This window comes from Lepisosteus oculatus, chromosome 14 (genome assembly GCF_040954835.1).
Source record: "Lepisosteus oculatus isolate fLepOcu1 chromosome 14, fLepOcu1.hap2, whole genome shotgun sequence".
NCBI classification, from domain to species: domain Eukaryota; kingdom Metazoa; phylum Chordata; class Actinopteri; order Semionotiformes; family Lepisosteidae; genus Lepisosteus; species Lepisosteus oculatus.
The window spans coordinates 41,956,000-41,973,773 of NC_090709.1; the positions used below are offsets into that span (position 1 = coordinate 41,956,000).

The 17,774-nt window shown below is 52.3% G+C and overlaps 1 protein-coding gene across 1 annotated transcript; it reads right to left on the minus strand.

Moving 5' to 3' along the window:
- Positions 1 to 483: 483 nt before the first annotated feature.
- Positions 484 to 17,535, minus strand: LOC107076119 (uncharacterized). The gene is made up of 9 exons (XM_069198875.1): positions 17,510 to 17,535; positions 8,424 to 8,476; positions 8,165 to 8,235; positions 4,917 to 5,016; positions 4,503 to 4,555; positions 3,458 to 3,778; positions 2,182 to 2,460; positions 1,804 to 2,091; positions 484 to 1,098 (listed from the first exon to the last, which is right to left on the minus strand). Exons 4-9 carry the CDS (start codon positions 4,955 to 4,957, stop codon positions 941 to 943), a joined length of 1,140 nt encoding a protein of 379 aa, XP_069054976.1. The 5' UTR covers positions 4,958 to 5,016; positions 8,165 to 8,235; positions 8,424 to 8,476; positions 17,510 to 17,535; the 3' UTR covers positions 484 to 940.
- Between the last annotated feature and the right edge of the window lie 239 nt (positions 17,536 to 17,774).

Sequence of the window (17,774 nt, forward strand, 5' to 3'; positions counted from 1 at the left end):
TCTCCCCTCCAGGTACTGGCCAGGCTCACACCTGCTGAGCTCCAGTGTTGGGGGAGAGGGCTGCCAGCTGGGAGCTGCAGGGCGATATACGTCTGGCACTGGGAGTGACTTTGTGTCAAAGCTTAAGCCCAATAAAAGGAAGTGGTCCTGTGCACAGCTCCTGTGTGTCCTCGTGAAGGGGGGGTTGTGGGGAGCCTGCCTGCAGTTCTCATGCATGAGGTTTTCCTGGGGGGGGTGGGACGGGGTTCCCCCTCTTGCCAGGCCAGTGTGAGGGCAGCAGGGTGGCGTGATCTGCTGCCTTACGGCTCTGGGGGGGAGGGGGGATCAGCTGATGCCAGGGTGGAGTTTGCCCAGTGTCTGTGGTGAGAGGCTCCAGCTCACCGCTGCCCTCCAGTGGACACCGCCGGTTACTGCACGTGTTCACCTGGGGTGAACAAACACACCGTCAACAAATTCTCTCGCACAGAAACGAGGGGGAGCATATTTATCGGTGTGGCATAACTGCTTTTTTTATTCGACAAAGAGACACTTTCTTTAGCAGAGAATTTAATGATAAATATTGATTCACAGAGAGAGCAAACGCTAGGGGTTCGAGTAGTGAGTATTAATGCCGTTTTCTGCTATGAGAGACACAAGGTAGCAGCCTATTAGAGAAGATTCCAATCTGTTCGAACAGCCAGGGCTGTACATCATAGACCTGCTGGACTGGGGACCCCAGGGGCTGGACTGGGGGACCCCTGAGCTATAAGGGTCACCAGGGTGTCAGTCCCAGGGCGGTTCTGCCAGGCCGTGCGGCTCCGTGATCGGGGATCGGGTCTCTTCATCTGCGAGCCGCCTGGGAAGTCTGTGTGTGTGCGCTTTGGGGTACACCCTCACCCCAATACACACGGAAACCAGACGACAGCCTGGACTCTCTCTCTCTCTCTCTCTTCTCTGCCATCTACCCGTCCGCCACGATATTCCCCTGAGAGTATCTCACTGCGGACCCTGAGCAGCGCCCCTGCCTCTTCCAGTACACCACCAGCCCGGCTCCCAGCACCAGCAGCAGCAGCGCCACGGGGACCAGGATCCAGAGGTTCAAGAAATGGGAGTCTCCACCTGTGGACAGGAAAAATTCTGATCAATGAAAGCGCTTACTATAAAACACTCCAGGGTGGAAAAATGCATCTGGGAGACCGTCCTGCATGCACCTGACAGAAACTACAACTCCCATGGTGCACGGTGGTAAACTACAACTCCCACGGTGCATGGTTGTAAACTACAACTCCCACGGTGCATGGTTGTAAACTACAATTCCCATGGTGCAAGGCGACAGCAAGGACAGCAGTTCCCCTGAGTGCATCAATTCACCTCATTCCCCCCCCAACGATGGCCCACAAGCACAGTGCTGGTTTGGGGGTCGGTCACGGCCTTAATTGAACAGAGTGCTTTCCAGACGGAGGTGGGAAGATTAAATCCCAGGGGCTGTTTAAAAGGATCTAGCGGATTTAGAGGTGTACATCAAGTGACATTCGAATAATGCAGAATATGTTGGGGGTCTGGGAAAATTCAACAGATCACAGGTGAGGTGTCCTGAGAGGACAGCAGTGACAAGAGGCGGCCACCAGAGGGCACCGTGAGCAATACGTTTATGCATAGAGCTGCACTCATGTATTTAGTTTAATGGGAATGTAAGATTATCACACAGGTATGAGCTGTATGAAAGGGGTCAGTGTCAGTTAAAGGAGACACTGGGGAGAAGGCTCTGTTCCGGGGCCAGTAGACTTTCTAATAGGACCCCATTCATTCTGTGCAGTTACTCACCTCCCACAGTGAGAGACACAATACTGATGGCTCTCCTGCTACGTGACAGCAGTGCTGTGTAGTTCCCCTGATCGGATTTCCTCAGGTCCTGCAGTCTCAGCTCCTGATTCTCCACCGACACTCTGTCTCTGTACTGGGGGACACAGCGGGCTGTGCTGTTCTGGACAGAACACACTGAGGTCGAGTCTCCAGCTCCTGCAGGGTCAAACAGCACCTCCACTGGCTCTCCAGTGAACAGGGGGACAGACAGAGAGGCTCCAGGCTGCAGGGTGACAGTGTCTCTGTGAGCTGAAAGACAATCAGGACAGAGGATGATATAAGAACCCCCTCTGTCAGGAGTGTAGACCCCTCTAGTGACCCTACTGTAGACCTGCTCACCATCCACAGTGACTGTCACATTGCTGATAGTGTTTCCCTGAAGGTCCCTCACTGTGTAGTTGCCCTGATCAGCTGGAGTGAGGGAACGCAGCGTCAGAGAGCCGTCCTGCACCGACACTCTCTGCTCGTACCCGGGGCCAGGGAGCCCTGCGCTGCTCAGTAAGACTCTGGGAGACTGGGCAGATCCTCCAGGATCAAACAGCACCTCCACTGGACCAGCAGTGGGGAGAGGGAGAGAGAGAGAGACTCCAGACTGATGGGTGACACTTTCTTTATGAGCTGAAAGCAGAGAGATTGAACATCAGGACGTCAGCTGGGTTTTGGGACTCATGTCAACCCGTGAACTTCGAAAACGTCACACGCCGTTCGACATTTGAACAAGAGGGACCTCCGTGTAAGACACAAATACTCCCATTATATCACGAATACGTCTTTTCTGTTTTAGATCATATGGTTTCACTATATTAGGAACAATTAGAATATTAATGAGGAGCTTGTACTGTGGCGATTTATCCACTAGATGGCACTGTTGGCCAATGAGTATCTAATTCCAATTGCAAGGGGACTCCTTTTCAAACGAAGCTTTTTAAACTCTTATTTCTGGTGGCATTCCGGGTCTCCGGGGAGGAAGAGCTTATTTGGCTTCATCAAGAAGAAGGAGCCAGTATCCGCGCTCAACTGTACAATTCCCTGCAGCCCAGAGCGACAGGTGGGAATTACCCAGAATGGCCACCCTGGTAGTGGGATCCCCATGACCTGTAAAGAGCTGCACACTGGTGGCGGTAGTGGGATCCCCATGACCTGTGAAGAGCTGCACACTGGTGGCGGTAGTGGGATCCCCATGACCTGTAAAGAGCTGCACACTGGTGGCGGTAGTGGGATCCCCATGACCTGTAGGGAGCTCTGAGTGGAAAGTCCAGAAAAGAGCTACAGAAGTGTAAGCAATTATTAGGAGTAGTATTATTATTACCCAGAACGGACAGCTCCATGCTGGCGAGCAGGTGGGAATTACCCAGAATGGCCCAATGGTGGCGGTAGTGGGATCCCAATGACCTGTAAAGAGCTGCACACTGGTGGCGGTAGTGGGATCCCAATGACCTGTAAAGAGCTGCACACTGGTGGCAGTAGTGGGATCCCCATGACCTGTAAAGAGCTGCACACTGGTGGCGGTAGTGGGATCCCCATGACCTGTGAAGAGCTCCGAGTGGAGAGTCCAGAAAAGAGCTACAGAAGTGTAAGCATTTATTAGGAGTAGTATTATTAGTATTATTATTACCCAGAATGGACAGCTCCATGCTGGCGAGCAGGTACTCCTTATCCGCCTCCAGGAGGCACTCGTAGACGTGCTCATCGGAGAAGGTGGTGCGGCCGAGGGTCAGGGAGAAATCCCCCCGCCTGATCTGCTCTTGGGACATCTGGGCTCTGTGCTCGAACCCGGCACTGGGGTAGAATTTTCCATCCACGAACTCGTAGACGTGCTGATCCAGCGTCTTCCACAGCACGTGCAGCTGGTCCTCGGGAATCCCGGGCACGTGGGCGGTCCCGTCACAGGGCAGGGTGACCACCTGGCCATATTTCACCGACACCTGGAGGAGCCCTGAAGAAACAGGGGGGGTGACAGAGGCCCAGAATGACTCAGGCAAACTAGGACCGAAGCCGAAAAAACGCAGCCGAACGCAAAATCACAAAGCCTGCTGGAAGGGGAGCACCTTGGGATACCCTGGACAGATCACGGAAACAGCTGCACAGAAGTCAGGACCACCACCGGCGGCCTAATCAAAGATGCCAATTAGGACAACCCGGTTGATAAAAACACCAGCAGGCACAGGGGGACCCCACGATCAGGGAGGATTGTTGGACACCAGCTCTCTCTCCCCCAGGACTGGGGGGGTCGGACACCAGCTCTCTCTCCATTAGGACCAGGGGGGTTGGACACCAGCTCTCTCTCCCCCAGGACCAGGGGGGGTTGGACACCAGCTCTCTCTCCCCCAGGACCAGAGGAGGTTGGACACCAGCTCTCTCTCCCTCAGGATCAGAAGGGGTTGGACACCAGCTCTCTCTCCCTCAGGACCAGAGGGGGTTGGACACCAGCTCTCTCTCCCTCAGGACCGTCTCCCCCACAATGACAATCAAAACATCCGAGACAGGACGTTGATGTTCTCAACAAGAGGTGATTTGTGTGGTTGCAGATTTGATGTCAAGAAGTCAAGAGAAAAAACAAGAGAGTCAGGAGAGGAGAGGCAGAGGTGAGACACCAGCTACAGGGGATCAGGAGATCTGGAGATCTGGAGATCTGGAGATCTGGAGATCTGGGGACTCACCCTCCGTCAGCAGGGGCAGCAGCTGAATCCAGGCCGACCACAGCGCGAAGGAGCTGAAACCGAGAGGGAGATCAATCATTCTCCGGAACGGCCCGTCGGACGGGTGGACAGACAACCTAGTCGAAGGGTCAGCCTTCACCCACTTTCCCCGACAGCTGTTAGCATCGTTACAGAACACAGCTAATGTTCTGGGAATGAAACCCGGGGCCCCTGCGCTGTGTCGCTCGACACTGAGAATCGGGCCTGACACCTGACTTCGGCGACGGCGCAGTATGAAATTGCGGATCCCCACAATCTGAACTGCTTTGTCCGGCTGCAGTCGCTGGTCGACCTGTGTGAAACAGGTTTGGACCCTCACACTAGCCTCTTTCCTGAAAACCACCCTTCTCCTGCACAACACAGCCCCCATCTCACCTCCCTCTTGCTCTTCCTCTTCCTGGGGTGTGGACTGGCATTGAGGATGACCGCTGAGCATCTCCCTCCGACGCCGAGCTGGCTGGGGACCGGCGAGCACCTGTGGAGGAGATTAAACCAGCTGCCTTTAGAGTCCTGCTGCTCACAGCCAAGCTGAAGTCACCACCTGGCTTCATGGTCCATTCCAGAGCCTTGGGTCTGGTCTGGACTTTTATTCTAGAGACATTAATCTAGTCTGGGATTGTATTCTCGAGCCATGGGTCTAGTCTGGGGATTTTAATCTAGAGCCATGGATCTAGTCTGGATTGTAGTCTAGAGCCATTAATCAAGTCTGGGGTTTTATTCTAGAGCAGAGGATCTATCCTGGGATTTTAATCTAGAGCCATGAGTCTTGTCTGGGGTTTTATTCCAGAGCCTTGGGTTTAGTCTGGATTTTTATTCTAGAGAATGCAATCTAGTCTGGGATTGTATTATCAAGACATGGATCTAGACTGGGATTTTAATCCAGAGCCATGGGTCTCATCTGGACTGTGTTCTAGAGCCATTGATCTAGTCTGGGATTTTAATCTAGAGCCATGGGTCTAGTCTGGGATTTCTAGAACCATTGATCTAGTCTGGGATTTTATTCTAGAGCAATGGATCTAGTCTGAATTTATTCTAGAGCCACGGGTCGCGTCTGGATTGTGTTCTAGAGCCATTGATCTAGTCTGGGATTTTAATCTAGAGCAAAGGATCTAGCCTGGGATTTTAATCTAGAGCCATTAGGCTAGTCTGCATTTTTATTCTAGAGCAACGGGTCTAGTCTGATTTTATTCTAGAGCCGTGGGTCTCATCTGGATTGTGTTCTAGAGCCATTAATTTAGCCTGGGGTTTTAATCTAGAGCCATGGGTCTAGTCTGGGGTTTTATTCTAGAGCCATTAGTCTAGTCTGGATTACAGACTACAACAAAGGTCCTACTCTATGTTGTATTCTAGAGCTGGATGTCTAATCTGATTCCTATGTTACAGCCATGGCCCTAGTCTGCTTTAGTATTCTAAACCCTCCTCTTCCTTTTAGATGCATTTTACTTTATAAGTACAGGCTCATTGCCCACAGCCTGGACACAGACACTGGACACAGGCAGACCTGGCTGTCCAGAGAGGACAGGCTCAGCGCCCACAGCCTGGGCAGAGAAACTGGACACAGGCAGACCTGGCTGTCCGGAGAGGACAGGCTCAGTGCCCACAGCCTGGACACAGACACTGGACACAGGCAGACCTGGCTGCCCGGAGAGGACAGGCTCAGTGCCCACAGCCTGGACACAGACACTGGACACAGGCAGACCTGGCTGTCCAGAGAGGACAGGCTCAGTGCCCACAGTCTGGACACAGACACTGGACACAGGCAGACCTGGCTGTCCAGAGAGGACAGGCTCAGTGCCCACAGCCTGGACACAGACACTGGACACAGGCAGACCTGGCTGTCCAGAGAGGACAGGCTCAGTGCCCACAGCCTGGGCAGAGAAACTGGACACAGGCAGACCTGGCTGTCCAGAGAGGACAGGCTCAGTGCCCACAGCCTGGACACAGACACTGGGCACAGGCAGACCTGGCTGTCCAGAGAGGACAGACTCAGTGACCACAGCCTGGACAGAGAAACTGGGCACAGGCAGACCTGGCTGTCCAGAGAGGAGAGGCTCAGTGCCCACAGCCTGGACAGAGAAACTGGACACAGGCAGACCTGGCTGCCCAGAGAGGACAGGCTCAGTGCCCACAGCCTGGACACAGACACTGGACACAGGCAGACCTGGCTGTCCAGAGAGGACAGGCTCAGTGCCCACAGCCTGGACACAGACACTGGACACAGGCAGACCTGGCTGTCCAGAGAGGACAGGCTCAGTGCTCACAGCCTGGACACAGTCTGTATGGAATCTATGTTTGTTTTATGTAGAAAAGTGCAAAGCAGCACGGTAGCTTGCGTTAGACTTTGTGTTTTCTCTCGTCACTGAGAGTGTCTGGAGCGTGTCCGGAGAGAAAAGTGTTGTTTTGTTTTGTTTTGTTTGGTGTGGAGAAAGGCAATGACGGCCCGCGTTTTGGTTTGTGAACGTCTTCTTGTGTGTTGTCGGCTTTTGTTTATTTACGGGATTGTAACGGCACCGGGACCGTTGTGTTTGGATTGTGAGCCCCCCTGACTTTTGTCATTGGCCCTCAGCCGACACGACGAGCGAGATGGCGGATTCGAAACCGTTTTTTAAAAATGGAGAAGTAAGCAAATTTCGAGGTCATCTGACAGGGCTCTGCCTGGATGTTGATTCCTGCTACGTAGACAGAATACTTCCCTTTTTTTTCTTGTTGTTTATATCGACAATTGAACGAATATTTTCTCGGATCGTGACGATCCGGACTCAAGCGAGGCCGTTGCGTGGAACAAAATAATAAACGCATTTTTTCCCCCACTTTATTTCCCGGGTTCATTAATGTGATCCTACTTGTTTTAAAAAAAAAAAAACAACACTTTTCAACACCGTCGAGGCGAACACGAAACCTTTAACGTCTCCGTCCTCGGTTCCGCTTATGAAACGGCGAATAAATATTCGCTTTTATGCGGCTTTTGCCGTCCGGCCAACCTGGAGGCGTGGAAGATCGGGACGATACAAAAACACAACTGCAAACCCGGGCATCTCCTCCTATCTGATAACACAACGAAGCCCAAAACTACAATATCCGACATCGTACGTTTAATTATATCAAACGACTGAAGGGCTAAGGCATGTTCTAGGTGTAAAGCGACAGGTGGGGAGATATGAGTTATGAAACTGAAGTATTTATGCGTGTGTATATATATATAATTAAGCAGACACATAAAGTAAATAAAGTACAATGAAATAAGATCGGGCACCTCCGTCTACTTCCGTGATAAACAGTCATCACTCCGCAAAAATGCGTCGCCCCGGGCGGCGGATATCTGAGCTACTCCTATTTCGTGTCCTTTTTCTTTTTTTTTACACATTTAAGCGGTTATTTTGTTATCTACGCGTGTGCTCAACTTTCAATTCCGACTGCAGCGCGGCGGGGCCGGAGCTCTTGTTGTCCTGAGTGGCGGCATTAAGCGGCGCCGTCAAAATACCTACCAAAACCTGCCCCGGAGGAAAAAAACCCATCCTGGACACACTTATAGCGCTAAAACAATTTGTACAGCCCCCCGCAAAACCAGGTGGAATGTGAAAAGGAGACCCCACGGGTAATATGAAAGTATCCTACCCCCTTACTGCAGATCGGATGAAAATGGATAGCGCCGCCCTCAAACTCCCCATGACGTCTTTCCCGGACATCCAGGCTTCTAATAATATAAAGTTAGTATTATTATCAATATGACATGAGAGAGATCGTTTACAATTGTTCATAGGTTTTATCCAGTTAGATTAGTGCTCTCTGCATTGAAGCATGCGCAGGATGATCCGTTGATCTTTGGTACATTTATAATAATAATAATAATAATAATAATAACAACAACATCACTTTACTAACCCTATACGATGTCTTGCATGAGGAATCGGTCTTGTCGCAGACCCCAGCTGGCTCTCCAGGAGACACACAGACAGGGAGAGAGAGAAGCTGGGGGTCAGAGCACAGGGGCAGACATTGTACAGCGCCACCTGGAGCAGCTGGGGTTCAGGGCCTCGCTCAGGGGGGGGCCCCAACGGAGTAGGATTCCTCTGCCGGCCGCAGGATTCGAACCGGCAAACCCCTCCCAGCCCCAGGCGCAGAGATCCTTTTGAGGTGGAGCTGAAACTATATGAATTCTATTTAAAAAATTGGAGAAATAATAAAGCAAGAAAAACATGATATATGTAAAAAATACAATTTGATCACGTCATTGACTTCATTACCTCTGGCGGTTAAATGTTTTTTTTTTTTCCTGTTTGTGTGTTTTTTCCTCTTTTACCTGTTTCTGATCCTCTGGTTGTAGTTGTATTGGTAAATTCTTTATACATTTAATTAAAAAAAAATTAAAAATATTATGCCGTACATTGTATTCCCAGTTTGCCCAGTACAGGGCTACAGGGGAGGTGGAGTCTGTCCCAGCAAGCAATGGGCACCTGTGACGTTTCTCTGCACATCCAGGCACAATTCCGGCTAATCCCGGGACAAGATTCCAGGCCATCGCCGGTTTTAACGAGCGGCACCTAGCAAAACAGAAACCGTTAGTTTCACCTTTATTATTATTGTTGTTGTTGTTGTTGTGGCTGCTGCACACTGTGTTATTTATAGCGGTGAGGACAAGCGAGCGTTCGTCCTGATGTGGCAGCAGAGCCCTCACGCCATCCCAGCTTGTTCCCCGCCCCCACCACCCTTGGTGTAAAGTGGGGCCGCCCCCGACCTGGCTGGAGGATGCCTTCTTCAACCACTGCACAGGAAATTCACCTGTATCCGGTTGTTAACCTGTTTTCACCTGTATTATTAACTGGGCAGCAGTTCTAGTGAATGAGGTGGTTATTTCGTATTTTGCTACTTTTTATATTTAATTTATGTTTACATTAGTTCTTTTGTCGCTCTGCACCTGTTTACTTTCAATTCCACTGGTCAGGAAACAAAGTCTCCAGTCCCTTACCGTACACCTAACTCCAGCCCGCAAACTCTTGTCAGCCACGCAGCTGGCCAGCCTGCTCCCCACCCCCACCACCCTTGGTGTAAAGTAGGGCCGCCCGACCCGGCTGTGGGATGCCCTCCTCCAGCTGTGTCTTCGCCGGCAGCCGGGGGGCATCGGCTTCGGCCACAGGGCTGGGCAGCTTGTTCCGCCCTCCCACCTCTCTTTGTGTAAAGGCAGCCGACCTGCATCCTTTCTGCCTGTGTCCTTGATGGGTCTTTCCCTGCTCCCTGATCCAACAGCGGCCTAATGATTCACAAGAAAGAATAAAATAAGAATTATAGACGTTCCAGTAGGTGCCTGTGTCACCTGTATTATTAACTGGGCGGCAGTTCTAGTGAATGAGGTGGTTATTTCGTATTTTGCTACTTTTTATATTTAATTTATGTTTACATTAGTTCTTTTGTCGCTCTGCACCTGTTTACTTTCAATTCCACTGGTCAGGAAACAAAGTCTCCAGTCCCTTACCGTACACCTAACTCCAGCCCGCAAACTCTTGTCAGCCACGCAGCTGGCCAGCCTGCTCCCCACCCCCACCACCCTTGGTGTAAAGTAGGGCGGCTGGGGGGCATCGGCTTCGGCCACACGGCTGGGCAGCTTGTTCCCCCCTCCCACCTCTCTTTGTGTAAACGCAGCACACCTGCATCTTTCTGCCTGTGTCCTTGATGGGTCTTTCCCTGCTCCCTGATCCCGCAGCGCCCCACCAGACCATCTCCTCTGATCACGCCTAATGATTCACAAGAGAATAAAAGAAGAATTATAGACGTTCCAGTTTACTTTCAATTCCACTGGTCAAGAAACAAAGTCTCCAGTCACTTACCGTACACCTAACTCCAGCTGTGTCCAGTTTCTCTGTCCAGGCTGTGGGCACTGAGCCTGTCCTCTCTGGGCAGCCAGGTCTGCCTGTGTCCAGTGTCTGTGTCCAGGCTGTGGGCACTGAGCCTGTCCTCTCTGGGCAGCCAGGTCTGTCTGTGTCCAGTTTCTACGCCCAGGCTGTGGCCACTGGGCCTGACCCCTGACCCCTGACCCGGAAGCAACTCTTTTCCCACATGGATGTGCAGCGATGGGGGACCAGCACAGCTGAATTCACTTCCTCGTCTCGCCTGCTCCCCTGCGGTCTGGCCCTGCGGCTCTCCGGATACTAACAACCTGTAAGAGGACCCGGGGAAGGGTCATCTCTGACCGGTATTTCAGGAACGAAACACTGAAAATACTGGTTTAGAGGTGACCCTTCCCCGGGTCCTCTTACATTCCCTCCCCCTGTTCACTGCCTCCGGGGCACTTATACTTCGGCTCCTGATGCGGCTCAGCTGTGTCTCGTTGTTTCTCGGGGTAGACCCTTTCCATTTCCTGGTCAGCTGATTCCTTTTGGCCGCCATCTTGCTAAGGTCCATATTTAGTATTTTCAGTGTTTCGTTCCTGAAATACCGGTTAGAGATTACCCTTCCCCGGGTCCTCTTACATTCCCTCCCCCTGTTCACTGCCTCCGGGGCACTTATATTTCGGCTCCTGATGCGGCTCAGCTGTGTCTCGTTGTTTCTCAGGGTAGACCCTTTCCATTTCCTGGTCAGCTGATTCCTTTTGGCTGCCATCTTGCTAAGGTCCATATTGAGTATTTTCAGTGTTTCGTTCCCGAAATACCGGTTAGAGATGACCCTTCCCCGGGTCCTCTTACAAAGCGCTTTATCAGACGCCTCCCCTCCCCAGGGCACGGATTCCCGCACCTCAGGAGAGCCGGACAGGGAGTCTGGGAGGAGCTGCTTGAGAGCTGACTGAGTGGCGAGACCTGGGGGGATCATTCCACAGGCTTGGGGCAAGAGGGCAGAATGTCTCCCAGTGCCTCTCCGTGCCTCCCGCTGTCTCTCAGATTCTCCCAGTGAACTCCCACTGTCTCTCCGTGTCTCCCACTGTCTCTCGGAGTCTCCCCACACCTCTCCGTGTCTCCCACTGTCTCTCCGATTCTCCCAGAGTCTCCCAGTGTCCCTCAGCGTCTCCCAGAGTCTCCCAGAGTCTCTCGGGGTCTCCCAGTGTCTCCCAGAGTATCTCAGTGTCTCTCAGGGTATCTCAGTGACTCTCAGGGTCTCCCAGGGTATCTCAGTGTCTCTCTGCGTCTCCCAGGGTATCTCAGTGTCTCTCAGGGTCTTTCAGTGTCTCTCAGCGTCTCCCAGGGTAGCTCAGCGTCTCTCAGGGTCTCTCTGCATCTCCCGGTGTCTCTCAGCGTCTCCCAGGGTAGCTCAGTGTCTCTCAGGGTCTCTCTGCGTCTCCCGGTGTCTCTCGGCGTCTCCCAGTGTCTGTGGCAGTCTCCCTGAAAGCAAAAGCAGAGCCGTCACTCAAACCGCCGCCCTGGGGTCGCACCGGGAGAGGAGGGCCGCGGGGTTTCCAGTCTTGTGCTGAAAGCCGCAGGGCAGCCAGTGCAGGGGAGCCGTCACAGGGGTGACGCCTCGTCCACGCCTCTCTGTTGGGGCTGAAACCCCAGCGAGAAAAGACAGGGGCTCCAGTTCGTCTGTCTGAGTGAAGGGGCCCCTTCACGCGTCTGCGCGTCTGGTCGCAGAGAGACGTTGTTCGTTGGCGTCAGCGGTGGAGTTCCTGCTCTCTCGGAGGCGGTGTTACCTGCGGTTTGCCAGTTCGCGACCACAGCAGAAAGCCACAGACCGAGTGAGAACGGGAGGGGGGGGGAGGAGAGCTGAGAGACAGGAGGACATGACCTGCTCGTTAACGCTTTAAGGCCGTCAGGGTTCTGCCCGCCTACCCTGACGGAGCTGTGCGTCGGGGGGGGGGGGGGGCGGCGGGGGTCCGTGGCAGGTTAGCGCCGCCCCCTGCCCCTAGGACCGACCAGCGGGTGGATAACCTTCTGTGTGGAGTTTGCATGTTCTCCCTGCGGGTTTTTTTTTTCTCTCTCTCCGGGTGCTCCCGCCTCCCAAGTTATAATAATGAACTTGATTCTATATAGCGCCTTTAAAGCGCTTTACAGAACGACAACACTTGGAAAGCCGGAATGCTTTCAGGGTGATTGATTGGTTAGACAGAACTCCAGTTGAGAGATAGGAAGGGCTCTCCTTTCCTCATTATCTTTTTCACAGTGTTAACTGTAACAGTCCAGCTTGTTTTGGGGGGGTGGGAATTAAGTCATCTCACCGGGACGATACTACGATCGGAAGCTTCCTTACCTGGAAGATTCACAAATCGGGCTTCTGTATGGGATTCTGGAGAAAAAAACAAAACAACAGAACTACCGGGTCATCAGACACAGAAAACGGATCGTGAACTGAACAGGGCTCCTCGAGCCCAGGAAAGCAAGGAAGAGACCCGAACTCGTAGACACTGTTGACGAACAGGCCAGCATCTGCAGGCGGTATCGCGATCCCCCAGCGGTTCTACACAGGCGCACAGCGCCAGAAACCGATTCGCGCAGGTCACACCTGTCTGAACGCCGATGCCTTGAGACTCTCACTGCCCACGTTCGCATGAGAGTCTCTTTCACTCTGAGCAGCAGCTGCTTTATTTAGATGTCAGGCAGCGGAAAAAAAAAGACTTCAAAACCACATCCTGACGAGCCCAGCGAGCAGCCCAGCCTGTGTGAATTCAAAAATAAGGTGCGTTTCAGTTTCATTCGACACCAAGCAGTCATGTAAAACAGGTTCAGCTGCGTTTTAGGGGGCTTCTCTCGTGGAAAGTCTTTTCTTTGTTATTTTTTTTTTGTTTCCGCAAAGCAACAAGAGGTCACAGTTCGAATCTGGACCAATCTGCCCAGTCCGTGCGGTTGAAGCCGATACCCTGGCTTCTCTCCAGACACAGCTGGGTGAGCTCCTCCTAGTCAGAAAAGGGGGGGGTGCTTCTTTACACAAAGGGTGGTGGGGGCGGGGAACAAGCTGTCCAGTCCACGGGGTTGAAGCTGACACCCCGGCTTTTCTCCAGACACAGCTGGGTGAGCTCCTCCAGTCAGGACAGGAGGCTCTTCTGTACACAGAGGGTGGTGGGGGTGTGGAACAAAGCTGAGAATTGTTATGTGTTGTAAAACACAAAATAGTGCTTTAACCTGCGTTTGTTAGTCAACCCGCAATAACGGAATTGTAGAGTCGAGAAAAAAGGCACAACGCGAAAAATGTGGGAGGTGTCTGGTTCTCTCCCTTTCAAACGGTACTTTGTGTAGAGACATGTCATACTGTAAAATATGCTCCGAGAAACCTGTTTCTATATCTGCCAGCCTCGGTTGGTTTTTCTTTTTCTGTATGTCATTTAGACTGGCTTACAGGTCATGGTAAAAATATACAGGTTTTTTTTCTAAAGCAATCATGCCCGATAAGGACTATGAGGTTGTTTTTTTTTTAAAAACAACAACCACAGAATAAAATCAGGATGTCTTCAGAAACAGAACTGAACTCCCATCAGGTGGGCAGCAGTACTGGATAACGCTGGTCAGTCCCAGGTTTTCGGGGTGACAGCTTTCTGAGCTACATACTGTACATAGCCTGTAGCCAAATCACCCTGCACCTCACAACTGGCAGCCCCCCCAACTGGAGCTCAGCAGGTGTGAGCCTGGTCAGTACCTGGAGGGGAGACTCCTGGGAAAAACTGAGGTTGCTGCTGGGAGAGGTGTGAGTGGGGCCAGCAGGGGGCACTCTCACCCTGCGGTCTGTGTGGGTCCTAATGCCCCAGTATAGTGACGGGGGACACTGGACTGTAAACAGGCGCCGTCCTTCGGATGAGACGTCAAACCGAGGTCCTGACTCTCTGTGGTCATTAAAAATCCCAGGGCGCTTCTCGAAAAGAGTAGGGGTGTAACCCTGGTGTCCTGGCCAAATTTCCCATTGGCCCTTACCCATCATGGCCTCCTAATAACCCCCCCTCTCTGAACTGGCTTCATCCCTCTGCTCTCCTCCCCACTGAGAGCTGCTGTGTGGGGAGCGTTCTGGCGCACTATGGCTGCCGTCGCATCATCTAGGTGGGGGCTGCACACTGGTGGCGGTAGTGGGATTCCCCATGACCTGTCAAGCGCTTTGAGTGGAGTCTCCAGAAAAGCGCTATAGGAGTGTAAGCAATTATTATTATTACAACAAAAGTTACAATCTTATGCACCGTGTGATGCTGGAGAAGTCTTCTCGAATCCTTCTCTTCAGTGTTTTATTGCTGCCCCCTTGTGGTGATTAATAATCGACAGAGTGCCTGACAAAAACGTGATGATCCTGTATGTGGAAAGGCTTCTTCCTTTTCTAAGAACTGATCATACTAATTGCTTACACTTATATAGAGCGCTTTCCCGAATGCTCCCCTCAGAGCTCTCCCCAGGTCAGGGGGATCCCCTCCACCCCCCCCCCCCAGTGTGCAGCCCCCACCTGGGTGATGCTCCGGTCCGCTCAGCACATAGCAGCTCTCAGTGGGACAGCAGGCTCTTCTGTACACAGAGGGGGGTGGGGGCGGGGAACAAGACGCCCAGCCCTGTGGTTGAAGCCAATACCCTGCCCGATACCCTCAATAATAATCATCTTTATCACCATCTTTACACTCTCTATATAGCGCCTTGCCCTCTATATAGGGTCCTTGCTGGACCCTCCCCTCGGAGCTCTTCCCGGGTCAGGGGGATCCCCTCCAGCCCCCCCAGTGTGCAGCCCCCACCTGGATGATGCTCCAGTCCGCTCAGCAAACAGCAGCTCTCAGTGGGGAGGAGAGCAGAGGGATGGAGCCAGTTCAGAGAGGGGGGTGATTAGGAGGCCATGATGGGTCAAGACCAGGGGTGGAATCAGGCCAGGACACTGGGGTAACACCCCTACTCTTCTCCAGAAACACCCCGGGATTGTTAATGAGCACAGAGAGTCAGGACCTCGGTTTTTACGTCTCAGCTCGGACGGTCTGATCCTGCGCTTCTTGCAGGCGTCGAGGTATCAAAACGTAGATTACCCTTTCCGAATCGATATTAAAATATATATATATAAATTCCTACACGACTCGCTAGACGGCAGAACATGGCTAGACAGCCTGCTCCCCACTCCCACCACTCTTTGCGTAAAGAGCCACCTCCTGTCCACGACTGGAGGCTGTCATCCAGCTGTGTCCTGAAAGAAGCCGGGGTATCAGCTTCAGCAACCTGGCTGGACAGCTCGTATCGAGCCATTTCTGTATAACAATTCAGGTTCGGAAACGACACAGTCGCCACAGTGCATCAGTGTAGGTTTACACCTGGAATGAAACGATCGCTTGGGCGCCCCCTAGCGGCCAAAAGAGCGACAGAAGAACAGCGGCCAATGCAATCGATGCCCTAAAATGACATCTAGAAAAGGTTTTGTAAAACATTGCCCTCGATATAAGCCGGGAGGCACACAGGAGTGGATCATACCGCTGTCTGTAGGGCTTACGTTACCCACGGCCCCAGCTACATTTAGAAATACGAGCAAATTGGGGTTCAACATTACTAACTGGACTGGGGACACAGACCCCTGGACTGACTGGACCAGAGTCACAGACCCCTGGACTGACTGGACCAGGGACACAGACCCCCTGGACTGACTGGACCGGGGACACAGACCCCTGGACTGACTGGACCGGGGACACAGACCCCTGGACTAACTGGATCGGGGACACAGGCCCCTGGACTAACTGGACCAGGGTCACAGACCCCTGGACTGACTGGACCGGGGACACAGACCCCTGGACTGACTGGATCGGGGACACAGACCCCTGGACTAACTGGACCAAGGTGACTGACCGCTGTACTAACTGGACCAGGGACACAGACCCCTGAACTAACTGGACCGGGGTCACAGATCTCTGGACTGACTGGACCAGAGTCACAGACCCCCGGACTGACTAATCCGGAGTCACAGACCCCTAGACTAACTGGACCAGAGTCCCAGACCCCCAGACTAACTGGACCAGAGTCACAGACCCCTGGACTGACTGGACCAGAGTCACAGACCCCCGGACTGACTGGACCAGGGACACAGACCACTGGACTGACTGGACCAGGGACACAGACCACTGGACTGACTGGACTGGGTACACAGACCCCTGGACTAACTGGACCGGGGTCACAGACCTCTGGACTGACTGGACCAGAGTCACAGACCCCCGGACTGACTGGACCGGGGTCACAGACCCCTGGACTAACTGGACCAGAGTCACAGACCCCTGGACTGACTGGACCAGAGTCCCAGACCCCCGGACTAACTGGACCAGAGTCACAGACCCCTGGACTGACTGGACCAGAGTCACAGACCCCCGGATTGACTGGACCAGGGACACAGACCACTGGACTGACTGGACTGGGTACACAGACCCCTGGACTAACTGGACCGGGGTCACAGACCCCCGGACTGACTGGACCAGAGTCACAGACCCCTAGACTAACTGGACCGGGGTCACAGACCCCTGGACTGACTGGACCACGGCTCTCCGGGATCAGGGTCTCTGCGTTATAAATGATCTTTGGATGAGGAGGCAGCTCGCTCTCTCACACCTTTTCAAAGTTGCTGCAAAGGTCGATAGAGTCTGTGTCTCTTTCATCAGCCGCGTAATGCGAGTTCAACAGTTCGACAGCGGTTTCCTCCTCCTCTGTTTCACTTGAAGCAGAGACCGCTTCCTTCTCAGAACATCCCGAATCAGCACCTCAAGGGACAGAAGTTTCACAATTTTCGGAAGGAAGGGGTCAACAACAACAACAACAACAACAACAACAACAACAATAATAATAATAATAATAATAATAATAATAATAATAATAATAATAATAATAATAATAATAATAATAATAATAAAACTGTTATTTTCCAGATGTTGCTGGGTCGCCCAGCGATGACGCCTTTAACCCGCGCGGAGAGAGCGGTGTCTTTAGCTGGGGTGGATTAAGGTCGCCAACTGCGTCCAAAAGGCGACTTTAAGAAAAGTATAGTACAAAATGCACACTTTTTAAAAACTTGTAGGCATTGTACGCCGGTAACTTCTCGGTAATAGGAAGGTGAAATGCCTGTCTTACCTCATTGAGCGTCTTCTCTCGAACACGGACGAGTGAAATAACAGGAAGTGGGCCGCAGGTTCAAACGCTTAGCGGAGAAAAAAAAGACAAAATCGAGGTCGATCGGCAGTCGTTTTGTTTTTTAATGGATATGTCAAACATAAAACACAAATACAGTATGGCTACAGCGGAGGAAAACAACACGCCCCTTTGTTGTGATCGCTCTCCCTCTGCTGTGGTTGTTTTGCAGAAAACAAAATTAAAAAAGGTTTGAACAATGTGTCGT

Coding starts and splice junctions, on each gene's coding strand:
- LOC107076119 (XM_069198875.1), bottom strand. CDS start 4,957: ATGCCAGTCCACACCCCAGGAAGAGGAAGAGCAAGAGGGAG. Junction 3,779..4,502: donor GCTGCCCCTGCTGACGGAGG/GTGAGTCCCCAG, acceptor CTGTTTCTTCAG/GGCTCCTCCAGGTGTCGGTG. Junction 2,092..2,181: donor TGTGACAGTCACTGTGGATG/GTGAGCAGGTCT, acceptor ATTGTCTTTCAG/CTCACAGAGACACTGTCACC.